At 43.7% G+C, this 27,758-nt stretch overlaps 8 protein-coding genes across 9 annotated transcripts; 3 read left to right on the forward strand and 5 right to left on the reverse strand.

The window, feature by feature from the left end:
• Positions 1–2,519: 2,519 nt before the first annotated feature.
• Positions 2,520–7,059, reverse strand: LOC108568773 (eukaryotic peptide chain release factor GTP-binding subunit ERF3A-like). Its single transcript, XM_017930056.1, has 8 exons — positions 6,189–7,059; positions 5,651–5,847; positions 5,282–5,501; positions 4,701–4,846; positions 4,151–4,627; positions 3,541–3,804; positions 3,310–3,478; positions 2,520–3,044 (listed from the first exon to the last, which is right to left on the reverse strand). The coding sequence occupies exons 1-8, from the start codon at positions 6,664–6,666 to the stop codon at positions 3,001–3,003; spliced, it is 1,995 nt and encodes a 664-aa protein (XP_017785545.1). The 5' UTR covers positions 6,667–7,059; the 3' UTR covers positions 2,520–3,000.
• A 431-nt stretch (positions 7,060–7,490) lies between these two features.
• On the reverse strand, positions 7,491–11,159 carry LOC108568772 (ribonuclease Z, mitochondrial). Of its 2 annotated transcripts, none has more exons than XM_017930055.1 (8): positions 10,591–11,159; positions 10,340–10,526; positions 10,091–10,282; positions 9,881–10,001; positions 9,310–9,582; positions 9,097–9,241; positions 8,521–9,024; positions 7,491–8,450 (listed from the first exon to the last, which is right to left on the reverse strand). In XM_017930055.1, exons 1-8 carry the CDS (start codon positions 10,863–10,865, stop codon positions 7,529–7,531), a joined length of 2,619 nt encoding a protein of 872 aa, XP_017785544.1. In that variant the 5' UTR covers positions 10,866–11,159; the 3' UTR covers positions 7,491–7,528. The 2 variants fall into 2 exon arrangements, with proteins under 2 accessions (XP_017785544.1, XP_017785542.1); XM_017930053.1 differs by having other exon boundaries at positions 9,836–10,001.
• A 159-nt stretch (positions 11,160–11,318) lies between these two features.
• Positions 11,319–13,370, forward strand: LOC108568775 (probable tRNA (guanine(26)-N(2))-dimethyltransferase). The gene is made up of 7 exons (XM_017930059.1): positions 11,319–11,581; positions 11,659–11,886; positions 11,942–12,313; positions 12,376–12,541; positions 12,603–12,814; positions 12,874–13,179; positions 13,245–13,370. Exons 1-7 carry the CDS (start codon positions 11,379–11,381, stop codon positions 13,324–13,326), a joined length of 1,569 nt encoding a protein of 522 aa, XP_017785548.1. The 5' UTR covers positions 11,319–11,378; the 3' UTR covers positions 13,327–13,370.
• Positions 13,371–13,493: 123 nt separating this feature from the next.
• On the reverse strand, positions 13,494–15,899 carry LOC108568776 (lysophospholipid acyltransferase 7). The gene is made up of 6 exons (XM_017930060.1): positions 15,810–15,899; positions 15,470–15,740; positions 15,012–15,405; positions 14,727–14,941; positions 14,355–14,667; positions 13,494–14,284 (listed from the first exon to the last, which is right to left on the reverse strand). Exons 2-6 carry the CDS (start codon positions 15,679–15,681, stop codon positions 13,991–13,993), a joined length of 1,428 nt encoding a protein of 475 aa, XP_017785549.1. The 5' UTR covers positions 15,682–15,740; positions 15,810–15,899; the 3' UTR covers positions 13,494–13,990.
• A 313-nt stretch (positions 15,900–16,212) lies between these two features.
• On the forward strand, positions 16,213–16,767 carry LOC108568783 (28S ribosomal protein S33, mitochondrial). Its single transcript, XM_017930067.1, has one exon. It carries the CDS (start codon positions 16,304–16,306, stop codon positions 16,664–16,666), a length of 363 nt encoding a protein of 120 aa, XP_017785556.1. The 5' UTR covers positions 16,213–16,303; the 3' UTR covers positions 16,667–16,767.
• On the reverse strand, positions 16,680–17,650 carry LOC108568779 (protein canopy 4). Its single transcript, XM_017930062.1, has 3 exons — positions 17,460–17,650; positions 17,004–17,350; positions 16,680–16,941 (listed from the first exon to the last, which is right to left on the reverse strand). Exons 1-3 carry the CDS (start codon positions 17,641–17,643, stop codon positions 16,762–16,764), a joined length of 711 nt encoding a protein of 236 aa, XP_017785551.1. The 5' UTR covers positions 17,644–17,650; the 3' UTR covers positions 16,680–16,761.
• A 749-nt stretch (positions 17,651–18,399) lies between these two features.
• On the reverse strand, positions 18,400–27,721 carry LOC108568780 (protein pinocchio). Its single transcript, XM_017930063.1, has 5 exons — positions 27,369–27,721; positions 26,904–27,069; positions 19,689–19,746; positions 19,121–19,361; positions 18,400–19,042 (listed from the first exon to the last, which is right to left on the reverse strand). The coding sequence occupies exons 2-5, from the start codon at positions 27,067–27,069 to the stop codon at positions 18,785–18,787; spliced, it is 723 nt and encodes a 240-aa protein (XP_017785552.1). The 5' UTR covers positions 27,369–27,721; the 3' UTR covers positions 18,400–18,784.
• Positions 21,667–26,627, forward strand: LOC108568777 (regulator of microtubule dynamics protein 1-like). The gene is made up of 3 exons (XM_017930061.1): positions 21,667–22,176; positions 22,505–22,931; positions 22,995–26,627. The coding sequence occupies exons 2-3, from the start codon at positions 22,526–22,528 to the stop codon at positions 23,498–23,500; spliced, it is 912 nt and encodes a 303-aa protein (XP_017785550.1). The 5' UTR covers positions 21,667–22,176; positions 22,505–22,525; the 3' UTR covers positions 23,501–26,627.
• Positions 27,722–27,758: the final 37 nt, after the last annotated feature.

The following is a 27,758-nucleotide window of genomic DNA, read 5'->3' on the forward strand; positions in this document are numbered from 1 at the left end:
AACCTAACCTAACCTAACCTACGATATTCACGAAATGCCGAAAACACAGAAAAAATAACGAGAAAACGGTCATTTCTATGTTATGTATAAGACGTTAAGTATGTGTTTTTTTTTCAATTTCAACAGCTCATAGTAGGCGCCTCGATGACAGCACGAAGATGTATGTAGGCTTGTTGGAAAGGGAAAATATTCAGCTTTCATACGAGTGGTCGGTGATGTAACTATCTTAAGGACTTGTCGAGAAAGTCACGAAAAACTGTAAATACTGAATAAAAAACGAAAAAAAATGTTCTTCAGCTTATAACAGGCGACTCGATGACAATACAATGACGAATGTAGGCGCGTTGGAAAGGTGAGATCTTCAGCTTTCATACGAGTGGTCTATGATTTATTTACCTTTAGGGGTTCTCGAGAATATTCACGATGTCCGAAAACACGAAAAAAATAACGAGAAAACGGTCATTTCTCTGTTATGTATAAGACGTTAAGTATGTGTTTTTTTTTCAATTTCAACAGCTCATAGTAGGCGCCTCGATGACAGCACGAAGATGAAGGATTTGTCGAGAAAATCACGAAAAACTGTAAAAACTGAATAAAAAACGAAAAAAAATGTTCTTCAGTTCTTCAAATGTAGGCGCTTTGGAAAGGTGTGACATTCAGCTTTCAGACGAGTGGATAAACATCGTTTCTTTGTGTTTATGAGGTTGCGCGATAATACAGAAACCTGTAATTATGAGGATGCGAGAAATTCAGAAACATGATTGACGTAGCAAAAGTCACGTAACTTTTCCTCATATATTATTGCAAATTGCTCAACTGGGTTATATAGCAATAATTGCGACCCGACCCGACGTATTTAACTATTTGAAATGTAATACGCATTTCCAAGACTTACAGCAGTCATAAAATACAGCATTAATAATCATTATTTGTTATATATCTTTATTTACAGTACAAAATAATAACGTAAAATAAGAAAAAAAAATTAGATCATCCTCGATAGATACAAAAAAATTTAAAAGAAGAAAAAAAATAGAATTATTGTTAAAAATAAAGTGCAGCAATCCAGGCAAAAAAGAGGAGACACGTTTGTTGACAAAAGTTCCAACAATTGCAACAGAAAATTGCGGTGAGAAAAGTAAATGGAAAACTGGAGCAGAAAAACAGACTAACATCTGCTGTCAAAATCACACGAATAGCCTCAGAGGTTGGAGGGAGGAAAGGGGGTTGTTTGCGGTTGGTTGATTTGGAGCGTCGTTGTATGTTTGTGGATAAAAAAAAAACAATTGAAAACGGAAAAACAAAATATTAACTCCACCGCCGCCTAACTCTCCTTCGTCCGATACACGCCACTTTTTAGTCAGTTCAATTCCGACAGTCGAATCCGGAGAAATTTTAATTATAAATATATATATATATGTGTATATTACTTAATTAATACCAATAAATACAAAGCACCTATCGTACATAAAAAAAATAATGATAACTTATTTTTTTATATATATATATATATTATAGTAAACTGCGAAATTCAACGGAGGGAAAAGAGGGAGTGTTCACCGATTCACAGGGATGGATGACGGAAAAAAATAGGTGGAGTTTAGGCATCGAATCGACTCCTCCTCTTCCTCCTCCCACACGCACACCAGTCCACGCCCCGATAACCATGGCGATACAAGAGAAAATACAACAACAACAACAAATGACCCTTGTTCTTGGAAAGAACGGGTAGTCGCAGAAGAGGGTGGTCAAAGTTGGAATATTCGGTAAATCAATGCTTCCTTTTGCTTTCGTAATAACATCTAATATTTTTTGTTATACAAACCAATAATACACCTTCATATCATTATCATCATCATCATCATCTTCTTCATCACCATCAAAACACACACACACGCTCACATACATATTATATATATATATAACATACGCATGCAAATCCGTGCGCGTGAGTGTAAGTATGTGTGTGTGTGTGTTCAAGCACCCTGCTCTGCATACGTGTGCACACGAGGAGTGCGACTGTATTTCCATATTTAGGCTCGATTTTTTAATATTAAACGAAAAACATATATATTCATTATTATTTCCCCCCACCGATGATGAATCAATAATAATAAAAGAAAAGAAAAAAACAAACGAAAAAGTTCAGATGCGTATGCATATAGTGCATGTGTAGTAATATATAATTAATACACGCGCGTGCACACACACACACACAAAATATGCATGTTCAATGTATAAAAAAAATCGAAATTCAACTACGCACATGGGGGTCTTGTCTTGTCTTGTTTTGTCTTCTCATCTCTACCACGAACAGAAACATAAAAAAGAAGCGGCGCACAAAGACATTGCGACATCTTTAGCAGCGGAGATCAATTAAATCGTCCGTTATAATTAGCAGTCTATGCGCCCGAGAGAAAGAGCGAGACAAAGAGAAAGAGAGAGCGAGCGAGATGAAAAGACAATAAAATAAACAATCGACGACGACGATGACGTCGTCGGGGGCAGGCGNNTTGTTATTACGTAATTATTTTTCTTTGTCCTTTCTTATTCGTCGACCATCAGCATCCCACACCCCTCATCCTCCTCCACCACCTCCTTTACAGTTGCTTCGCTCCGTCGTGTTTACCATTTCTGTTTTTAACTTGTTAACAGCTATATATATATATATATATAATATCTAAACCGCCCAAAATGTAAATATATATATAATACGTCTCTCGCGCACGCACCACGCACGCACACACGCACGGACTTATACATATGTATATGTATATAAATGAGATACACATATATAGAGTTCTTCTTGTTCTTCGGCATAATTCTCACAACAACAAAGTCCAAATCATTGTGCTCCTCCCCCGCTTATCATCCTCCACTCTTCCATCAATATCATCTTCAACGAGAAGATTCGTGTACATATGTGACGTGTATCTTGATTTGATGTTGTTTTGTGTGAGTGTATGTGTGTGTGTTTGTTTGTTTGTAAAAAAAATCTTCTTATTCGACGACTTTGAGGACCTTTCCGATGGCAATGGTTTTATCTGAAAATAGGACAACGTTAAGCAATTGTAAATGAATTTAAAAAAAAAAACAAAGAAAGAAGATACAAGTTTATGACTATTGATTGTGACCAAAGTTTAGTGAGCTAATGAAAATTGAAATTGTTTCGTAGCCAGTGGAACGTTTGGATCTTTGCTTTACGTCTTGTCTGACACTCGAGAATCATGGCGTAATTATATGGGATAATCGAGTAACACAAAGACGAAAGAGAGAAAGAGATGTGCGTTTGTTTGGTTGTATACTCACTTTCATCCCTGAGGGTGAATCGGCCCATCTGCGGGAAGAGCTTGAACGATTCGAGGCAGATGACACCGGCGCACTCTATTCTCATTATCGCGACCTGATCCTGCTTCACGAATCTCGGTCGCGTTTTGCTCTTTTCCCCCGTCTTCTTGTCGACCAAACATATTAAGGCCTGAGGATGAATCAACATAAATATAGTACAAATACAAAGGGTTAGAAACAACAATAACTTACTTTAACGGTGACTTCTTCTGCGGCGCAATGAATGTGCATGACGGCGCTGTATCCGGCGCAGATGATCGACTTGTGCTCGAGGATGACGAGCTGCGCGTCGAAGATGCGACCGGTTCGAATGGGATTGGAGGCATCGCAGAGAACGAATCCTGGTGACACATCCTCCTCTTCAACTCCCTTCACCTTGATCTTCACGTTCTCACCGGGCAACAGCTGGCTGACTTCGTCGTCATCAGACCACAGCTGATCCACGATCACGGGCGTCTGCGTGTTCAAAAAGAAAATCGGAATAAGAACAAACACTACTCACCGAACGCAACGTAAAATAATTGCAACTTTGAGAATGTTGTATGTATGTATGTGTGTCCTCACACTATGGCACCAGACATGGAAATGTACTGAGCCGACTCTCGAGGACGTAAACGGATGCGAGGCCTGGTGAATTCTACGCGCCAGAACGGCAACGCGGATTTCGGGCGCGAATGCAAGCGTCTTGCTCTGCCACAGGTGTAACGCTGTCTAAATCATGGTCAAAGGATTATAGACTGCTGACCCCATGTGGCGTTTACAAAAAGGAGAGAGAGAGAGATAAATTTTAAACGTGGCTCACCCTGTTCGGCATGATCATGAGGTTGGTGCCCTTGCGGCAGTTACCGGACTCGACCTTTCCCATGACGACGGTGCCCATGTCCTTGTACTTGTCGACGATGGGCATGATGAAGGGGCCGTCCGCTTTGCGGTTGAGCGATGGAAGGTCGTCGATGAACGGAATGAAGGCTGGCCCCCGATACCAGGGGCACACCTTCTCGTCGATCTGCTCGCGCAATCCTTGTCCCGTCTGTCCGCTGCACGGCAGGAAGCTCAGATCCTTGGCCGGATTGAAACCGAGCTTCTTCAGGTACGGCAGTATCTTGTCCTTGCATTCGTTGTACCTGCCCTCGTCCCAGTTGACCGTCGAATCGTCCATCTTGTTCACAAGAACCACCAGGTGCTTCACGCCTGCCGTCTTTGCGAGCATGGCGTGCTCCCTCGTCTGTCCGCCCCTATCGAATCCAGTCTCGAATTCGCCTTTACGAGCAGATATCACCTACAACGACAACAACAACAACAAAGTAACATTAATAATCAATCATCTTCGTTGATGTTGTTTTTCGCATTACCAGAATTGCTAAATCAGCTTGAGCGGCACCGCTGATCATGTTAGGAACGAAACTCTTGTGGCCTGGCGCATCCAGGATCGTAAAGTGTTTCCTTTCCGTTTCAAAATAGGCACGACCAACTTCCACTGTTTTTCCCTTGTCTCTTTCTAGAAAAATTCAACAAAACGGTCCATTAATAAAAAATATTCCTATAAAATAATAATCTTGCAACGCAACGCAACAAATAGTTGAAGAGAAAAATTTAAAAAAAATTAAATACTATTACAAAAATATTATTATATATATATTAACAAAGATTTAGAAGTAAAATTGAAAGAAATGTGTGTTCACAAATAATCCAGATAAAAATAAAATATTATCTAGAGAGAAAAATAAAAGTATTTGGAACGGTAGTAAAAACACAGGCACAATGGAGCAGATTCACTAAAACAGTGAATCACTCCGAACCAATGTAGATACCATGATCTGCCACAGGTGTAACGCTACTAAATTTATTTATGTAAATTAAGCTGCTGACTCCATGTGGCGCCGATGACAATATAAATAGAAGTAATAATAGGAAAAGGTATAATTGTAATTACCTTCTTGATTTGTGTCGAGGGCCCATGAGAGATACCAGCTCTCCCTGCTCTTCTCGCGAGCCTCCCTCTCGTACTTCTCCAACGTCCTCTTGTCTACCATGCCTGTGAGGGCCATGATCTGACCACCGATTGTCGACTTGCCGGCATCCACGTGTCCGATGAAAACCACGTTCACGTGCTCTTTTTTGCTCCTCGCGGACTCTTCAACGACTTTGGGGGGCTGTGCGTTCGATAAACAAAAACAAAAAGAGGAAAGAGTTGAAATAATTGAACGCACGAAGAAACAAAAATGATTGTAGAAAAAAAAAATGAGAGAAGAGAAGAGAAAAAAATGGAGAAGTAATATTTGTAAAGACACGTGGTGCGTACCTTGGGTGCTTCTTCGGAAGAGGGTTCCTCGTCGTCGCCCTCCGGAGTGAGCAGCATCTGTTCGTTGTCGTTGTCCTCGGCGACGTCCTCCCATGTGCCGCCGCCTCCGTCTCCAGGGGATGCATCCCCGTCGGCCGGGGGAATCGGTGGAGGTTCCTTGACGACCACCCGCTCACCGCCTTCTGCGCCGCTCGTGCCTTCACCACCACCACCACCGGAAACACAATTGTTTTTAACTTTGCCATATTGCGGTTCATCAACCATTATGATGGATGGATGTGAAATGTATATGAGATGTGACGACAGCGACTACGATGATGATGACGACGACGACTTTATAGTATAATATAATGGAGTGGTGGAGAGCGCCAACGTTGCACTTTTGACGGTGAATGACGAACGAATGTACGAATGAACGAACGAACGAACGTATGATTCGTAAGAAAGGAAAGGAGGATATAAGTAGTAAGGGAAGTAATAACGAACGAGAGAGTTGGCAAATGAATAAGACGATGTTGATGATAATGATATCTCTTACCATTGACGACGATGTTCGTCTGCTGCTGCTGCTGCGGCAAGGGCGAAGAAGTGTGTTCAGGGGTTGCCGATGCTGACGTCGATGATGAGGATGTCGCTGCGTTATCGCTGGCGACGACTGCACCTTCTTCTTGAGACGCCGTCGACGTTGTCGTCGTCTTGTTGGGCGAGGATGTTGCGCTGCTGCTGCTGTTATTGTTACCGGCAGCCGATGCTGCTACTACTGCTGCTGGTGCTGCTGCTGCTTCAACTTGGCCACCCTCTACCTCCTCGTCATCGTCCTCGTCCTGCGACGATTGAAACGATCCAAAGGAGGGCACGAATTCCACCGCGTTCACATTCAACGTGGAGAATTTGGCGGAGGCGTCTTCCGCAGCTTCCGCCGCCGCAGCAGCAGCAGCAGCCGCCGCCGCAGCGTTTGCCGCACCGTCAGCTTCCGTCTCCCAGCTGTCCGGTGCTGTGTAATTGGACGTGGACATTGTCGTATGTATGCGTACGTCCGTGTTGCGTTGCGTTGATGAATATATTCTCTCCTCACCCGTCCGTCACCCGTCGTCGATCTATACGCGCCTTCTTCCTCAACAATACGCGCGTCGTCCGTTCAATCTTCTCTTCCCTTCTTATGGCAGCAGCACGGTTCACCGCAACAAAACAACAGACACACCATACGGTGGCTAGCCCAGATTTTTTTTTCTTTCCTCTGGAAACGTGTGGCCGCGTGTTTGTTGCGTGCGTTACACCACAAGCACCGAACCGGATATCAATGGCCGAAACGTCATTTACCTAAGACCGGCCGGCGCTGCCAACCCACCGACGTCGACCCTCTGTGAATCTGACCGGCGTCGCATTTTCATCATTTCCAAGCGAATTCCTCTCGCTGCTGCTGCTGCTGCTGCTGCAAATGCTCCTGATTCGAAGCGCATTCGATCGCATTATAAATATTCGCGTTGGTCGAGCAAAAAATAAGATAAGATTAAAGAAAAAGAAATTTGAAGACCAAAAAAAAAACAATAACTGATCGGGCGAGTTTAAGAAACCGGAAGCTTCGAAATGCGCGTTCAGAAGCAGCGCGCCAATTTCGAAATTCAAATTCGAAAAACTTTGTTCGATCGAGCATCATACGAATAATATCTTTCATATTCCGATACGCAAACCCAACAATGTCAAATGCACAAATATATATATTTAAACTGAAAACGCAACTCATCGCATATTTCATAGCGCGGCAACACGTTCGACACTTGTGTGCAAATAAAAGTAAATTCTAATTTGTAATTAATTACATAAAGCGAATAATAGATTATTTCTTTTTAAATGTATTTATTATTTTTTGTATTTTTGCTATTTATTTGCGGAGACGGCGGATGCTGCTGCCGTTGCAGCTGCGGTCGTTCCTTTCGATTTCTCAAGTTTCTCTCTCTCCAGTCTCATCTGGCGTTTCACCGCCTTCGTCTCGAGCTCCTCGTAATGATCGGCAAAGAGCATCTTCAGTGCCGGATAGAGGATCGGTACCAGCGGCAACTCGTCCATTTTTACCTGCATATTGTCGAAGGCGATGCCGATGTTTTCGGTAAAGTTCTCGTTGAAGCGAGGCAACTTCGCGTACCGCTGACTGAAATGCGTTAGCAGCACGTACCTGGCCTTCATCAGACGGCCGACCTCGATCGCCTGGGACGTCGTCGAATGCATCTTTACGACTGCCTCGTGCGCCAGCTCGTCCTCCATGGTCGCCTCGTGGATGAGCAGATCGGAGCCCATGCCCAGCTGGATCAGATCCTCGCTGGGCATTGTGTCACCGCTGTACGTGATCTTGAATCCTCGCCTGTGACGAAGTGCGACGCCGAACGCGTTCGGACAGTGTCGCACGTAGCAAGTGCTTATTTGCTCCATGTCCAGGTCGGAGAGGATCTGCTGCATGCGGGTCGCGTCCAGCGTCGGCCCGGTCATCAGCAGATCGCCGTTGGGGATGAGCTCGTAATCGGCGGAGATGCCCTCGAAGCAGAGGTCGTAGAAGTGCAGCCAGCTGAGGATCTGCTTAGGCGCGAACAGCCGCACCGGCTTTGGGGGCATGTCGAGTAGTTGCCTGGCTCTGCGACGTCCCTGCAGATAACCGATGAGACCGATGTGATGGTCGGCGTGGAGATGCGAAACGTAGATCGCCTCAGTTCGTGCGAGCACATCGCGACTCTTCTCTTCTCCGAAGAATCGAACCACCTGCCCGTACGTGCCCTCGCCGCAATCGACGACCACGTTGATCTTGTCGCTGTCGAGGAGAAATAACATGAAACATATGCATTCAGTCAGAACAATAATAATAATAATAATAATCGAACCTGATCTGCAGCAAAATGCCGCTCGTGTTTCTGGTCTTGTTGGGAATGCATGAACCTGTGCCCATGAACAACACCTTCGGGTATTCGTTCACCACCAACGTCGATTTTTTCTCCGACAATTTCCTTTCGAGTTCCGGCAGAGTATCTTCGACGTCGACCACCTTCATTCCTTCCTCCACGTACTCTTTGGGGTTCAGCTTCAGCTCGTTGCTGACATCGTAACCTTTCCTCGGTCGTAAATGGAAAATACCGACGGTCGATGGTTGGATAATCTGCGAATCACTTCTGCAAGTATTCGTCGTTGTCGTCGTCGTCTTCTCCTCATCCTCCTTCACCACCGTAATCTTCGTTCCTTTGTCGCCCAGCAACGGAAAGATGTCAGGACTGAGAAGATTGAGCTGACATTGGATGCGATGCACTGACGTACTTCCCATGCAGACGTTCGCATCGTTGATCGCCATATGCCTCGTGCTCGGTGAGAACATTTGAAGCCATCTCTGATATCTGCAACAATTCGTAAACACGTAACATCTCGAATTTCCAGTATATATAGAATTTTAAATTATCGATTATTACTTCGGATGTTGCATCACATTCTTGGGTGTGAAATGTACAACCAGGTAGGCCAAATCCTCGTCGCAGACTGCGTTTTCCTGATGCTTACGATAGCTAGCGTTGTTCACCAACGAATCCAAGTACTCTTCGCCGGGGCAATCGACGACTGCACAACAACAAATGCAATATTAATATATAAGTATTTCAGTCGCCTCTGTTAAGATGTTGACGAACCCAAGAAGACGGGTCCCGGGTCGTCCGGTTCGCAGACATCGGACGCCTTGACAACGGTACCGTTCGTAAGTGTCACATCGCTGCCTCCTTTGAGTTGTCCGAGCAACGGCCCCGGGGGCACCCCGAATTTGACGCACTTCTCCAGACACAGGGTGCCAGGTCTGGGCGTCAGCCTGCAAATATAACCCATCACGACTCCCTTCTCCTTGGTCTCGGCCAGCTCAGCCTTCGCCTCTTCCGAAATACTGTTGCTCGCAAACTTGGTGCCATCAACTGTAATAAAGAATATATTTAATATTTAGTATTTGTGCAAGAACAAGAGTGTGTGTGTGTGTGTGCGCGCAAGTAATTATAAAAAGCAATCAATGTAAACGATCGAAATCAATTAATGTGATTGCACATCTTGATTAGAAGAAACCTTTCTCATCCCATCATCAACTATCATCTTGATAATGGGGAGAGAGAAACAGAGAGTGGCGAGCTTACGTTTAAAAGTAAATAATTTAATGTGTTTGAAAGGAAATACCTGCAGGTGAGCTGGATCTATTTCTATCTAAACGAATGAGCTTACTTTCGTTTCCATAATAGTTCGTTTCATCCTCGGACACACTTAAGCTACGACTACGAGACCTGGACTTGGAGCGTCGCCTTTTCCGAGTGTCCCTCGACTCTGTGCTAGTCGCCACATCCATCTGATCCCAACGACCAAACAAAAAATGAAAGAAAAAGAACACTCAATTAGATTGCGCAACACGACGACGTACGCGATTGCTTCACATACATTCGGACTTCCGGCAGTCTGCGTGCATTTGTCACCCTCATTCGTTCCGTCGCAAAGATCCGCTTTACTCAACGGCACGTACTGCACATTCATCACGTTATCGGAGAAGCTGCTGCCTTCCTCGCAGTCGGCCATCTCCAGCTTTAAATTCTTCATCACCACAAATCTTTTTGTCGCTTTGAACAGGAAATCCTGCAATTTTTAATATTTCACATACAATTCCAATATGATGATTATTATTATTATTACCAATCCCTTGGGTCCATGCAAAGTGATTTTTGGCACCCCAACATCCTGTATAGTCAGAGCGGTGCCTGGCAATCCACCCATGTTTTTCCAAGTTGCCTGCGTCACAAAGATGTGCTCCAATTTTGCCAATTTCATTTTGTGTTCGTGAGCCAGCCTCTGTGTGCCCTCGCCACAGTTAAACAAATACCTGCAGCAGAAATGCAATTGATAAGCATGATGAGATTACACATAGAATTGAATGATTTTACTACCTTGACTGATCGGTGAATATGTACAAACTTCTAGGTGCGCCGTTGGCACCGCTGCCCAGCACCTGCAGTGACACCTTGCCCGGCACATACTTGGCACTCTTCTCTTTGATTTTCAGTCTCTGTCTCTGCGCCTCCGCGACGTGCGTCATCTCTTTCGGCATACTCTTGTACCTGTTGCCTACAGTGTTGAGGTTAGTTTTTTGTGCTACGAAGATGATTCGCGAGACGATGCAGCTGCTGCCGGACAACCTGCAATTGAATAGGAACGAGGACATGCGAGGATTCGTAACTTATGCGGAATTAAAAAACATATTAATTGATACACGCACGACTTGATGGGGTGATAGTGGTGGTGGTGTAGCACAGAGGAGGAATGAATTAATTTTCGTCTCTTTTCAATATCGCAACATTTTCTTTGTTAAACTCTGCTTAAAATTGTTTGAATGTGGTGCGAAATGGTACGAAACGCTATGAATTTTGCTGCGAACACTATCGCACGCCGTCGCACGATCGCGCAAGATTTTGACGGATCACTCAAATTTGGTTACAAAAACAAAAGAGAAATAGAAGAAATTCAAATATTACATTACCAACTGTCATGTCTTAGCGCAATGTGATTGGGTGTGATTACATTTGTTTACACACTATTTGCTCGGAGATTTGGTCAAAATCTAAACTCGCATTATTCATTGAGAATAATTAAGAAATGCAACAATTGTTGCAAAACAAAAATAGTGATTATAACAAATGTGTTGACATTAGCAACAGTTGGATATGAATGTTAATGAATGAGATATGCGACCAACTTCACCGTTATTATGTGTCACATGTGGTGGGTCAGGAATATAACCTCGAAAATAAACAGAATTTTGATGAGGATGGAGGTGGCCGCTGAAAAGAACGTCAAGGTGATCGAGGAGGGCTCGGCGAAGATAAAGACGGCAGGAAACGTGTTTTACAATCCGGTGCAAGAGTTCAATCGCGATCTGAGGTGAGCGGAGAGTTTGTTGCTGAAGCAAAGAACAAAGACGCAAAGTCTATTAAGCGTTATTTTCATTATTCCTGCAGTGTTTTAGTTTTGCAGACGTTCAGCAAGACCTTCGAGCGGAGCAATTTGAGTATATTGGAAGCGCTGTCGGCAACAGGACTGAGGAGCATCAGATATGCCAAAGAGATTGAGGCTGTCGAGAAAATAGTGGCAAATGACATAAGTATAAAAGCAGTTCAAGATATTAAGGTCAATATCGATGAGAATGGGGTTTCCGATATTGTTCAAGCGAATCAAAGTGATGCGACGTTAGTGTTTGGTGTTTGTCGAGAGGTAGTTGTAGTAATTGTTGTTGTTTTGTAGGATGTTCATGTATGAGAATCGGAGGAAACAGTTTGATGCGATAGACTTGGACCCGTACGGGTGTCCATCGATATTCTTGGACGGAGCCGTGCAGGCGGTGAAAGATGGTGGTTTGCTGCTGGTGACGGCCACCGATATGGCAGTGCTCGCAGGGAACTCGCCGGAAACTTGCTACGCGAAATACGGATCTGTTTCGTTGAAGACGAGGAGCTGCCACGAGATGGCTTTGAGGATCCTGCTGCAGAGTATCGAGAGTCACGCGAATCGCTACGGCAGATACATACAGCCTCTGCTCTCAATATCGGCCGATTTTTACGTGAGGGTTTTCGTGCGCGTCTTTTCCGGAGCGCAAAAGTGCAAATATACGACCAGGTATATATAGATTGAATCACTTAAACGAGTATATATAAAAGAGTTTTGTGTGCGTTCTCTAGTAAATTGTCGATGGTGTACCATTGCACCGGTTGCGACAGTACCAATCTACAGCCTCTGGGTATCCTGAAGAAGAACGACAAGAAGAATAATCACCAGGTGAAGTTTGCGCTTCCGACCGGCCCGTTCACGGCTTCCGTCTGTCTCAATTGCAAACATCCGTTGCACGTAAGATCAAAACCTTACACGATTACACGAACAGATTTGTTTGTATCGTTTTTTTTCGCAGATGGGAGGACCGATTTGGTCGGCGCCTCTGCACGACAAAGAGTTCATCAGAAATCTATTAGATGGAGCCTCCGATAAGTTAGGGACGTTCGAACGGATATGGGGTGTTCTGAATGTGATCGGCGAGGAGCTAGAGGATTCCCCATTGTATTACACGTTGGAAAAGTTGGCTGGGACTTTGCACTGCGAGACGCCCCCGCTATTGGCGATAAGGTGGGTGATGTTGTTGCAATTTCTATTCTGTTCTATTGAAATGCGTGTTGTTGTTGTAGGTCTGCAATAATGAATGCAGGATATCGGGTGTCCGCCACGCACATGCACAAGACATCGATAAAGACGGACGCACCGTCGAATGTCGTTTGGGATATAATGAGATGCTGGTGCAAAGATCATCCTGTGAGTGAGAAGAGACAGTTCGAGGGTTCACCTGCCAAGAACATATTGAGCGTCGAGCCGAATATCAAAGCAGATTTCACGATACTGCCGGACGCGAATCCCGCGTCTCGGAAGAACGGTTACCTCAGATTCCAGATGAATCCGCAGACGCATTGGGGCCCAGGCACGCGCGCCACCGCAATGTATGTTTTTGTATATAATTAATAATAATAATAATAAAAACTGTATAATAATTTGTTGTGCGTAGGGTCGGCGAAGAGAAGATCAACAAGAGCAAAAGGAATCAAGGAAAACGGAAACGGGAAGAGTCCGTCGAGTCGACCAAGTAATTTCACAAAACAAAAAAACTGAATCTTAACATTAACAAAAAAAATAAAAAAAAGCGATTAAATTAATTTCATAAAATTGTTTGTTTCTCATTTATCATAGTTGATAAATGTGTTTGTTAATTCATCAATTTCGCGTTAATTTGGATTTAAGAGTGAGGAGATTTGTGTTTGTTGTAAAAATTAACGTTTAATGAACAACATCAACATGATTTCCACGTCCTCGACGACTTTCAAATTAGAAATCTCCTTATCGGATTATCAGCAGGAATGATAAATAAATGTTATTATCCGTGTGATAATTGATGGGAAGACTAAAAATCGGAATGAAGAAACGTGGAACGAAGGAAACGAACACAGATACTGCTGATGATGATAACGGACGGACGTGGAAATATTACTATATAACAACTATAAATATATAAAATGCGATCAAGTATCTTACTGAAATGTAAATGTTGTAAATTGGAAAGTATACGTTATTTGGCATCTTTTGTTTTTCTTCATTTGAGCGATCTAACTTAACTTTAACTAACTTAATTATGGCATGTGTGTGTGTGTGTTTAAAAAAAGAGTTGATATTCTTTGTTGTTGTTGTTTCGATTTCGTGTCGGCTCCGTCGATTCATTAATTGACTAGGATAATAATGAATGGTTGCCGCAAACGCTTAATCGGTTTTGATTCCGTTGTCGGTCATCGTCGTTGTTTTCCGTTCGTTGTCGTCGGCGTCTTTATTTGGACTTCTTACCGCTGCTGTCGGCGAGGTCGTCCTCCTCTTCCTGAGCTTGAGCAGTGCAATTCCGGCGACGTAAAGGAGCACCGAGATGATCAGCCCGATGTGATAGATGGAGTTGTAGTAGTGCATCACCCAGTCGAGGGAGAGCAAATGGAAGGCAATGGATAGGTACGAGAAGAAGAACATCTTGAAGACGACCATGAACCATTCGCACCAGTAAAGCGTCTGCAAAAATGAGAGAGAGAAAGAGGCGAAGTCAGTATGGGGAAATCAGTGAGAAGAGTTGTTCGCTTACTTTGCCGGTTCGTCCCTTGAGGACAAGCTTGACGTAGACATCCTCGATGGGGAGGACGAACGGGGCTCCGCACAAGCAGACGTAGTAGCCGGTGTAGACGCCATGCCAGACGGCTGAAACGAACATCGTGACGAACGTTCTGTACCTTTTACTTGGGAATCTCTTGTAAACATTGACGGCCAACCAATATTGGATGCACATGTTCCAATGCTTCATCGATTCGCGGAACGTCGGACAGAACTCTGCGCCGTACGGATTCACGTTGTGAATAGTCTCGAAGCTGTAGCCAATTTCCTTCTGCTCCTTCTCGGTCCTGCATCACATAATAATTTCGATTACTTTCAATTCCAATTACTATCAACTATCGCTCACATTTCGTCCAGTCGTTTCAGCTCCTTGGAAGGGCCGTGAGCTGGTTTCGGTTCGGCAAATTCCGGATACGCTCCGAAACCGGCGACGGTGCACACGCACTCGGACAGCACCAATCCGATGTACAGCCTCATCCTGAAGGTGAAGAAGTTCGGCCAGATGTACCAGAATCTGTACAGAAGCGATCGCTCCTCGTAGAATTCATCGGTTTTCGCGTACTGTCACAGTACATAAAACGTAACCAATTTTATTGGGAAACAGTTAATCATATATTATGTTGCAACTTACGGATAGGGGCCAGGTCGACGAGGCGGCGAGAAAGAGGATCGCATACAGAGGTATGAATTTGATCTTCTGTAAAGTGATCTGCTTCCAGTCGGCCAGTTTTGCGAATGACGACTTTTCGAAGTAATCCCTGAACGTCTTGTACCGGATGTAGGGACCAGTCAGGACGCCGATGTAATTGAACGAATAGTGGAAGATCTCTTCAATCGTTAACGTATCTTCCTTGATGTCGTCCTCGCCGTTGTTCAGTTCCAGCGCCAACCCGACCATCTTCAACGTGAGCATCATTTGAATCAGGTTCGTGTGATCCGGAGGATACGGAATTCCAAAGTATTCTGTCGTTCGGAAGAAGAGCAGGTAGAGGAAGGAAAACGCGAAACTTATCAGGTGACATTTCCTGCAACAATAAAATAAAATAGAATCTATTGTTGAATAACGTATTCCATAATGTAAGTAATTACCTTTTATCCAGGTGCAGGATGATCAAGGAATTGATGAATACAGTAATGAAGGAATGAACGATGTGAAAGCCTGAGACCATGAACGTGACGAAGAGGCCGACGACTGTTCCCACGAGCTTCTTTGTGCGCTGATCTTCGATCTCCCTGTACACCAGTCCGAAGACGATGGAGGCGAAGAGCAGCACCAGGTACACTATATCTTCCAAGTCCATTGTTTCTCTCTCTCTCTATCTCTTGAGCTATCTTTTCATTAACGGCCACCGTTGATAAACTGCAGGAAAAGAAGACGATCGAATTAGAAATGGCAATTTTAAGTCGGCTTCTTTTTTTTTTTGCTTACAGAATACGTGCGGGTCATCGCTCAGCGTACACGGATCAAAGGTCGACACCCATAAATTTCCGTCTGTAATCGTAATTCTATAATCGCGATAAAATGAGAAACGCTTACATAAATAATAATAATAAATGCAACAAAAGGACACAGCAAATCAACAAGTGCGCCGTTCGAGGTTATTGCGATCGCTGTCAAAGTCAATGGACTGTAGCTCAAATTCACTCGGCGCTTTTGAACTACCCCCAAAGCAACTGAAATTATTAGATAATATAAAAAGTTCGCCGTTTTCTTAATAGAAATAATGTATGCGTAGATTCGACGAGAAAATTAGTTGCTTTTCATTTGCTTTTGGTGAGCGTAAATCGCGTAAATGGTCGAAACTATTTGAACTAATTTAGATCGTGTGAAGTTTGGTTCAAACGATGCAACATAACCTGAATTGAATTGGGTCCAATTCGGTTTTTCTTGAAAAATATTGAATGGAATTCGTATAGAGTAATATGAGTAATTACGTAAAGTATGCCCAACTGACGAAGCTGACGACGGACTACGCGCGTCGCATGGACAGGTTGAGCAAGAGGATCTTTGGGGAGGTGGCTCGACCGACAAACAGCAAATCCATGAAAGTGGTGAAACTGTTCAGTGAGCAGCCGGTGGACAAAAGGCGCGAGGTGCACGCCTACTATCCCAGGCACGTGGAGACTGGCATGTTGATGCTGAAGCTCAGACATTACGGGTTGTACAGAGATGAGCACGCCGATTTCAAGGAGGAAATGGACAGGATGAGGGCTCTCCGAGGAAAGGTGAAGCCGTACAAGGAGAAGAAGAACAAGGGTGATGCTGCAGCAGCTCCAACTGAATAGCAACAAGAGAAAGAAAAAATTAAAAATATTATTTATTATTAAGTAGTAGTAGTGTTTAGTTGTTGTACAAATTACGAAGGAATAAATTTGGCTTATTATAACTCATCTGGTTTACGTTTCCCAGTCTCACCTTTGAGCTTCTCATTCAGGCATCTGGTGTCCTTTCCCTTCAGTGCCCTATCTGCGCACAGGTATTGTTTGAGACTCTGCTTGCCCTGATACTTGAAATACCAATCCTCGATGTCCCCTTCGTTCTGCTCCAGAAGAGTTTCACACTGAAACGAATCATTTGATTCTCATTTTGAATTTGCATGTGAATATGTGGTGAATGTTATACTTGTGTCTTCATGTTTGTGATTTCGACGCTCGGTTTGTCCCACAGTTCGAACGGGATTCCGAGTTCGACTTTGACGCCCTTATCGACTAATCCGTGCAGCGTCTGGAACGTCTGACTCATGCCCTTCGCGAATCTGGTGCTGTCCTCGCGCTCCTTGTGGATGTTGTACTGCAGAATCCGATCGCATACACCTTCCAACGACTCGACCAACCTCAACTCGCTCTTCTGGTATTCGGTTTTCTTCTTTGGTTTGATATCGTCGACAGCGTATCCTGTCTCTAAAACTTCGTGCGTCCGACCAGTTTCCTCGAGTCGCTCCTGCAATTCCGTTGCCAATATCTTGCAAACTACAACATACATACAGACAGAATAGAACAGGATGTGAACTAATAAACCTCAGTGCTTCTAGAATATTCACGATCGCACAACAATATTCCAACTTGTTATCATTATTACCTTCGCATTCGTTCGCGTACTTTACACCCTCGTCCTCCTCGGTCACGCATCGACACGATGCAATCAGGAAGCCTACGAGGAACAATGCATGCAGGAATTTCAGCAACATTTTTTCTTGTTTTCCGGCAGGAACAACAACAAACGACCAGTCCTCACACTCGCTCACACAATGACAATTAATCATTCGTGCCGGTGGTTGCATACATCGAAACGTCAACTTGATGTATCGTCGGTTGCCTATATATATATTTTATATATATAGAGTGATCAATTTAAGCAATTCGATTTGAATTGATTTCCATCTATCCATCCCAGTTTCTACACAAAAAGGAAGACATTTAGTAAAGAAAGAAAACAAAACAAACCAATGCAATTTCTTTTCCTACACGTTTATCCTTTTGTATATTTATTTAATAGATCGATTACACAATAAAAATTCATCAATGTTTCTCCTCTTCGTTTTAGACCATATATAACACGAAATAATTATGCTCGAGGAATAGAGAATAAACTGAATCATCTCTGAATCTTCTACTACTTCTTCTTTCTCCTCCTCCTCCTCCTCTTCTTCTTTTTCTTCATATTGTAGTAAATATACATGAATATATTCAATTTAACAATCAATCAGTCGTCGTCGATACTTCTTCTTTCTTTAATCATCAATAATAGTTAATAGTCACTCAAATAAATATTGTATTCTTTTTTTTAAGTTTGCCTTCTTTTTTTTAATAGTAATAATAATAATATTAATAATAACCTTTTCCTTTTTTTAATCTAGAAATAATAAAACAAACGAAAGAATGGTAAGAGAGAGAGAAAGAGAGGGGAGAAAGTAAATTAAAACAAATAATAATAGTATTCAACAATTTTCCTCTCGCAATTTATCTGTTGTTGTGTTTGCGTGTGTGCTCGCTCGTTTGATTCTCTCTTTTGAAAAATAAAAAAAGATGCGCCGATCACAAGATAATAGAGATTTTCTTAAAAAAACGACAAACTCTTTGCAATGGGTGATCAACGAAAGGAGCTGCGCGCTTTTGATATGTCGGAGATGCATGTTGTTGTTGTTGATATTATTTTAAGAGTGGGCGAATGTTGTTTCCTTCTTTCCTCTCACCCTTCTACTACTCACTCCTTTTGATCTTCGGTCGTGGAGAAGAGGGTATTTTGTGGTGGTGGTGGTTGTTTTTGGTTTTGTCGATTTGAATTCGAAAGCGAAATTATATTGTAGAAACGCGGGTGGCCGGCGACGGTAAAGGTAGTAGAAATTAGGTAAAGTTAAAAGTAAAGTTTAAAAATAAAATCAACATCTATAGGGTGAAATGCCGTCACGAGTTTGTCGTCGCCGACAGCTTTTCCAGTCGATTGCACAGCTCCTGCGCTGCTATCCGATTCGTGGTGGTGGTGGCTGTTGCTGCTGCTGCTGATGTTGTTGTTGCTGCTACTGCAGTTGTAACCTCCTTCTTCTGGTGCTGCTCCTCACGATGCTCCAGGTCTTTGGCGGACTGCTGCTGCTGCTGTTGGTTGGAGGTAGTGGTGGTGGTGGAGCATTCGCCCAGCCATTTGGCTTTGCTGCTGGCGTGCGACTATTGCAAAACAAAAAAGAAGAAAGAGAAACGATGAAAAATCATCATCGAGATATGTGCGCATCATTGTTTGTTTACCATGGAGAGGTCCCGTTTCCATTGAGAGCCGCATGTGCCGTCGCAGCTGGGACAGGGACGGCGCATAGCGTAACCGCCGCACTCCGAGCAGTCCAGAGATACGTGGTCGTCGGCCCAGGAGACGCCGCACGTGAAGCAGCTGGTCATCTGGTCCCTGAGCTGCTCGATGGTCATCACCTGCTCGACCTGCGAACTCCAGCTCGAGACGTCGTCCAAGCTGTGGCTCAGCGTGGTCAGGGAACTGCAAGAAACAACGTGAATGTTTTGTTGTTGTTGTTGTTGTTGTCACAGTCGTCACTTATGTGTGGTTTTCAAAGTCGACAACGTTCGACGTCGATTGAAGGGCGGATCGATTGCGGTGGTGCAGCGACGTACGTCGTCCTTTTAGGTACCTGCTACTACTACTACTGCTGCTACTACTACTAAACAGAGCAGAGACACTCTGACGTACGTACACACACACACAGCACACGCAATCGGTCCTTACTTCACCTCGAAAAGCGTCTATATTCTAAATATCGATATGTTGTTTTTGTTTTTAATAATAATAATAATAAATGTACTCTACCTATGACTGGAATGTAGCTCGACCGGATGCACACTAGCCAATGACATTTTCGCAGGAACTACACGAGTGCGTGCGTGAATGCGTGTGCGAGGCAAAAGAGAACGACAGAGAGATAGAGAGAGAAAAAAAGAGAAAAAACAAACAGATTAGAGGATTGATTGATTGATCAAAATACAACAACAATAATATAATCGAGTGTGTACGAGGGGGAGGAGGGTTGATTGGTTGGTTGTTCGCAAAACAAAAATAATCGCAGCAGATAATATTAATCCTTCCCTTCCCTTTGCACACTACTCAGAATACTTTTCGGTTCTATATACTAGAATAGTGAGTTGGACAAGTGAGGGCAACGGGCGGCGACAAGAGAAACAGAAAACAAAACAAAAATAAACGATTGTTTCCGGTGCACGCGATCGCTACGTGCAATAATAATATATTATCGCGCGGTGTTCGCAACGACGACTACGACGACGGCGACGAGGACCGACTTTCAATGAATAATCGTATATCTCGCACACTCGTACGTACGTGTATTTATATATAATATATCATGTGCAAAATCAAAAATTGATTTTGATCGAAACGCCTACTACAACAACACTATTCGACGCGATGGAACAGGATGAAAGAGAGATGAGAGTAGTACGCACCGCACGTTATTGTTACTGCAGACGACACACCGATACCGATGCTCGAAATCAATGAGGGAAAAAAGTGCAACAAGAGTGCCACTATTATTGTTATTATTATGATTTTATGAGCTGTGGATGATGGGAGGTCGGGTATGCGGGTATGTGGGTCGTGAGACGGCGGCGGCGGCGCTGCTGCGTTTGGTGGATAAGGTGATGGGTGATGGTGGAGGAGAAGAGAGGAGAGGAGGCGGGCGTCGCGACGCAGTTGCAAGCGAGCGCATCGATCGGCGCCGCTGCCACCTCCTCATCCTCTTCCTCCTCCACCACCCCAATCGTCCCGTTACCGTCCCGACGAGGAAGGCACGTGACGCAAATCGCAAGTTGGAAAGAGACCACACTATATTGCAGCGCAGCAGGCATATATATATATACGATGTATTCAATCCCGGCCGACGGCGCCAAGAGTATTTCCACAATTAGATTTCCATATACTTTTATCTCTCTTATCACCACTTACGTGCACTATCTCCTCGTCACGATCTTTTGTGCTCTACCCGTTATGCGGTGATGTGCATTTATATTTATTATTGATATATATATATATATATATATATAAAAATAAATAAAACAAAGAATAGATAGAGCGAGAGAGAGAGAGGAAAGAGAAAGGCGAACGCGAAATTTTGTGCAAGCTCACTTTTCGTGCGAACCGTTTTTCTATGCCTTCTCCCCAACATTAAAAACGCAACGACCTAGAGAAATAAAGAGCGAGCAAGAGAGATGTAGTGTACGTACGTACGTACGTACGTAGGTATGTATGTATTATTAACGAAAAAAAAATAAAGCAAAACCACCGAAACAAATCAACAGCGAACGTCAAAAACACGCGCGTCGTCGTGGTGGTTACGTAAAACATTGCGATTGTTAATTGTTCGTGCGAGGGGGGGGGAAGTAGTTAGTAGGGGAAATATTGCTGTCGCAAACCGACGAAAAATTAACAAAACAAAACAAACAAACACAAATCGCAATGTTCGATTGGTTAGATGGTTGTTTGATTTTGTTTTATTGCAGCGCTTTTTTTGGGAGGGTTAAGCGCACCAACGAACCGAGCGTCGAGATGACGTCGGCGAAACGTCAAACAACTTACATGCAATAATCGAAATCCAAAACGCGCTCCTTCCCTGCTCCTTCCAACAACAACCGACACACTTTTTCCTCTGTGGAGCACTTTTGTATGTATGCTTTGCACACAGGAGGGTGGAACAGAAAACAGGGAGAGTTGCCGCGACTATAGTGAGGGGTGTATAGGTAATGGTGAGAGGGTAGCGAGTGAGCAAACGAACGAACGAACGAACGAGTGTGTCAATATATTGTAGACTTGGGAAAGAGAGAGCGGGCGAATAGCGAACGAACGAGCGAGCGTCGATCAACACTGACTCAATGAATGACTGACTGCGACTGAATTGTTTTTGTTCTGGGCTTTTCTGGCTGCTAGATCCACAAAGAGTGAGTGAGAGAGACGATGATGAAGGGGGTGGGAGGGAATGGTATAGATTGTGCATGTGCGAGAGAGTGAGAAAAGGCACGCCGCGGCCCACTGGATTCGATGTTGCGCGGGCGGCGTCGACGACGTCGTCGTCGTCGTCGTCTTCAATATTCACGCTCGACCGAAATACAAAATCACTTGTTTGTCTTCGCAACGTGACAATTAAAAATACACTATACACACAAACATCAACGAATGCGCTTTGTTTCCAGCAAATTGTAAATATGTAAACAATTTCGGTGAATCAGTGAAGAAGAAAAAGAAGAAAGAAAAAACACTAATCCTAATTTGCAAATTGACCGCTCTATAGGTATGTGTATGTGTGTGAATGCTGCGGGGAATTTCATTTTTTTTTATTTTGCGCATCGTAATGAGATTATAATGTTAATGATAGGAAAGTAACCGAATGTTAATTGCGGTTCGGGGCGAATCCAATGTTCACAATTTTGAAAGTTATAAACAGAAGACGCACGACGAGTGTTCGCGTATTAATTAAAAAGTCGTTAGTAGTCGATGCAAGCAAGCAAGCATTTGACCAACGTCAATGTTTACCGACACAGACAAACAGAAAGGCGTTAAAATGACATTAGAAATACGCATTAGACGACGACATTAAACAAGTAAATGAAATGTTGTAGGAAATTGTAAAAATACACGCCATGCGTTCGTCGTTTCGGCCGTTTGCGCTGAATCTGATATCGTTCCTGTTTGGTGGATTCGATAATCAGCAACAGCAACAGCATCACCACCAGCAGCAGCAGCAGAATGAGCTTCATAGGCAGCAGGATGGGAACGGCGACGAACATCAGCAGCACAAGAGCAAATATTGGGGCGCAAAGTCTGCGGAAGAGGTGATCGTCGAGGCGGATAGGTTGTACGCGCGGGGTCAGTTCCTCGAGGTCTATGAGCTTCTAAATCGGCTCAAGTTCAGCGATAACGCGGAAATCCAATGGAGAATTTCGAGGAGCCTCTTCAAGATGTCGAGGTCGGCGACGGCCGGACCCGAGCAGCGACGCGAGATGATCGAGGAAGCGCACGAATTGTTGCAGCGCACCCTCGCCTTAGGTGATCGATTAACTATTATGATGATGATGATGATTGTGATATACACTACTTTTAATTAGGTAGATGGTCGAATAATGATCGGTGGAAACGTTTATAAATGGTCGGCAATCATCGGCGACGAAAGGGCAGGGTTGATGGGATTGGAGGCGCGCGTCGCCAATTACGCGATCTGCAAGGATCTGCTGCAGAGGGCCGTCGAACTGAACCCGTCCGACTCGACGTCCTACCACCTCCTCGGGCGCTGGTGCTTCGAGATGAGCCGTCTCTCTTGGCTGGAGCGCGCGATTGCTCGCCTCCTCTACGGCCCCATCCCCGTGGTCAGCTACGAGGAGGCCATCCACTACCTGCAAAAGTCTTCGGATTGCGTGCCGAGCGCATACATGCTGGGCGAGATCTGTTTCCGCATGAGGCAATACTACAGAGCCAGATTCTATTTGAACGTCGCGGCGACGCTTCCCGCGCGCACCGACCACGAGAGGAGGTGCGCCGACAAGGCCAGGCACCTGCTCATGCGGCTCGCCGTCTACGACCTCAGCAGAGAAACCGTCCTCTTCGAATACCCTTTCTAACCCCCCAAGACGACGCCGACAACAACAACAACAACAAGCACGTCCCAAGCACTATTTTCCAGCACATTTCGGGGAAATTCACGCGCTCGGGGAATTTCTCCAAGGACGGCCGCATATATTAATTGCTCGCCCGTTGTCGTCGTCGTCGTCGACGTTGTTTAAAAATAGAAAGTCTCCAATTGGTTGTAATTCACGCTTATTTCTGTGTCTGTCTCGCACTCTTCGCCAAACTGATAAACGCGAATCTATATCTACTCGATATTATTTGTTGTTGATGATGTTGTTTGCAAAACTACTTCGATAGTAGCAAGTACGCAGCAAAGTACAGCAAATATTAGTAAAACTGCTAAAAGACGAATGAACGAAGTTGCCTGGGTTCAATAGTCCCTCCCATTCTTGCTGCACATTCTCTGCGTCGCAGACATTCAAACACGAAGGAGAAGATAACACGGAAATGGTAACATTGCTGACACAATACAGCAACACAAGCATCAGATGAAAATCCATATAGCTGTGTAGGTGGCATCATAAGCAATAAGAGCAAGATAAAAACAACTAAAATCGAAATGTTTCGTTGATGAAACCCCCTTCTCACCCTTGGACCTGCACAACAATTGAGTGTTTCGTTTTTCATAGATAATACGATACGGATGAATATAATTTAAGGTCATAACTGTAAATGAAAGTGAATTCCGATCATAGTAAAACGCGAACAAAAATTCACCGAACAGATTAGATTGCAAAACTTAAGAAAAAAAAATCATATAATAATTGGTTGTTTTCGTCTTTATTTAATCACAGAACAAACGTTTGGACCGCGAGTCCACATCGATATAATCGATAAAGAACGTGAACCTGAAACCGTGATCTATTCTATTGGATTCAACAACATCAACAACAACTAGAACAACAAAAATCCCAACCGCCAAGAGCAAAGACAATTAAGAACAGCAATTCGGAAAGACGCGTAAACACAATTAAGCGCGCTTCCGCCAACAGCAAATGAAAATATAATTGCAAAATGCGCTCACAGATTTTGCAACAATATTATTATTGCTGTTGTAGTCGTCGTCGGTAAACCGAAACGTTTCAAAATACAACAAAATCATCGCCTTGATAGATGAATGGAAAGAGGTGAGAGGGGAGGGAGATGATATCAACGATGATCGTCGGGTTTTTCGGAATCGTCAAATCATCGCAATTGCGCGACAAGTATTAAGTGTGTTATGTCGGAATTTCTAAGTAATACAAAAATATAATTCAAATATGATAGCACCAAACAAACACATCCGGGATTCGATGGTTGCATACGGAAAAGTGAACGTAACACATTCACCGATTACAATGCGAGACGTTAATTAACGCAAAGTCCCATAAAATCTATGTACAATAGTTGTTATTTTGGGAGAATCTATTTTCGAAGCTGGAAATTAACACCGTATTCACAACTATTCAATTTGTCAGCGGAAATGCCGAGTCAATTTGAAATTTGAATTAAAAGTAGCAAAACTGCACCGACACAATGAATTAAAGTACAAATAGATGCGAACAATTTTACGACTGTTGCGTAATGCGAGCGTATTCAATTAGAAATAAATTGTATTAGGTGTTGCCTAATCAATTGCCCGTGCAAATTACTCAATAAAAAGCACATTGCTACTGCTTCTGATTAGCAAACACTCATTGCAAGCAAATATAACATTTCGCGAAATATAAATGATACCGAGAAGCGCAAATAGAGACTGTTGCTATCTAATACGAAACATTTTAAAATAATTAAAGATTACGGTAGGAGAGAGAGAGAGAGAGAAAAAAGTAACACATCTTTAACAACGACCACGTAAGACGTAGAAATATGTTTTTGGTATAGTCACGGCTGTTTCGCTATGCCAATTTTCGAGTAAACCAAATTCCGCGTATCGAAATGAATAATAGAATATAATATAGGCAGACGCGAAACAAGCGACAAATGCAATTGCACAACGACGCACACTGTCTGTATCGATGTATTACGTAACAGGTAGCAGATAGAATGCGGAAAGGGAGGAGAAGGAGTTGTATGCAGCATGTAATCTAGCAAGCGCGGCGACGACAACTGCGATCACGATGATGCTGATTTGTAATGAATTATTGCAATTGTATGCAACAAACAATACAATTAAAAAAAAATGTGTATCATAATACCGACGAGTGCGAAAGGCGTGACGCAGTTACACAACGCCCAGAGATTATTATTATTATTATATTCGATGCAACAAACGTCGTTGCACGATCCCCATCCGTTCACATAATACGAAAAACAAACAAACAAAATCCGAATAACAGCTGACTACTACTGCTGCTGCAACCGTTTATGTGTAACGCGGTGCGACGCGTCTTGCTCCTCCACCTCGCTGGTTTCAATTTACAAAACACGATTTATTTGTTTTCTTTTCCTCGATGAAAACATAACAATAATAATTGATAAAGTAATTAATTAATTAAACGCAAGAAGATAAACGAAGAAGATATCAATTGGAATGAATGCGCAATTTTCGCATTTTTCGAATATTAATAATAATAAAAAAAAAACAAAAACTTAGCACTAAAATTCTGCGATTTGCATGGCAACACATAAAATATATTAAAGCGTGAACTCGAGTGAATGAATCCAAAAGTGGTGAACGACATTCATTACCTTTCAATACGAATCAGAGACCACCTGCCTGCTCATCATTCGTGGAGCGTCGAACGAGCAGGTGGTTTTACTGTTCAATCGACAAACGAGAACAACGAAGACAGAATGAAGAGATGGTGGGTATGTTAAATGGTAATGATGTGATCGGTCAACGAGACAGACACGGGAGATCCCGTTGAAGACGATTCTGCATGCTTCGGTGCGTCGCGCGTACATGGGTGAATTATATCAATGCTCAAGTAGGACATGCATGCATGTCGACACGCCGAACACGTTCATTGATAGAGCGGAATAACAATAAAAAGAGAGACGCTAGTCGCTCGCGAGAAGAGATAAGAAAAGAAGAGGGTTCCAGTGTGGTGTGTTGTTGGGAGCAGGAGGAGGAGACGAAATCCGATATACATCTATATAATATAACATTCCGGCTGGCTTTCGAACGCGATGAGACGTCGTCGTCGTGGACGCCGCCGCCCGTGGACTATTTTAATTGCATGTGCATATAACATGCGTGCGTGGTATATCCGATGACAACTGCGTTTCGATTATTTGCAGTTGGATCGTCGCTAATGGGTTGGGCCATGTTGGGCTGCGAAAACTGGTGATCCACCGTTAATTGCCTTGTTTTCTTGTTTCTCTTGCGCCGCGTGCGTGTCTTTTGTCTGCCGCTAAGCAACAGCAGCAACATTGGTTGTTCGGTAGGTATGTAGGACCGGGTGGAAGACGAACCTGCTATGATGAAGGGCACCGAGATGGTCGGCACGTGATGATGATGGTGGTGGTGGATGTGATGATGATGGTCATCGCCAAAGTCCGGATCGTCGTCGTCGAAGTGGATGTCCTCCTCGAACTCGGTGAAACCGTGGATGCTATTCCCACTCTCCACACGCAGCATCTGCACAAAACACGCACGGACGCGATTAGCGGATCATCATAAGAATTAGCATCGCCATAGTAACAATAAACAAATAAGTAAACAAAAACAAGAATGCTTAAGCGGCTCTCGTTTCTGGTGTTTAAACCCCAAAGTAGTCTGCGCCCGTGCAACAACAACAACAGGCAGGCTGACTACCAATACCGAGAAGGTTAAGCGACTTTGATCTTTGGCGATCAAAAGTGACTTAAATCGCGACGCACTGTCGCTGTCGTTACTTTCTATTGCAGTCTTTTTTTGTTTGTTTGTTTGTTCCTTACGTTTATTTCCTTTCTATTCAATTCCGACGATGCGAGATGACATCCAGGTGGACGGTGTTGTTAGAAGCGGCTGTTACTAGAAGAGACGCCTCGCCTTCTGTTCCTCTTTTTCGATGACCCAAGAAGAAGAAAAAGTGAGGAACGGAATTGCTCGATCTCTGTCTGCCTTCTGTTCGTTCCGCTATGGCTCATTCACTCACTCGCTCGCTCGCTCACTCCGAGTCGGAGAGTGCTAAGAATGGGCAAAGCACGACGACGTGGGGGCCAAAGAACCATCGACTAACTACTGCTGCTCTGCTGCTGCTGCTGACTGACTTGGTTGTGCTTGGTTGGTCTGAACTGGAATTAAAAATATTCAACTGCTGATGCCTCGCTCACTCACTCACTCAT

The sequence above is a fragment of the Nicrophorus vespilloides genome, unplaced genomic scaffold, assembly GCF_001412225.1.
Source record: "Nicrophorus vespilloides isolate i.1.1-1 unplaced genomic scaffold, Nicve_v1.0, whole genome shotgun sequence".
Lineage (NCBI taxonomy): Eukaryota > Metazoa > Arthropoda > Insecta > Coleoptera > Silphidae > Nicrophorus > Nicrophorus vespilloides.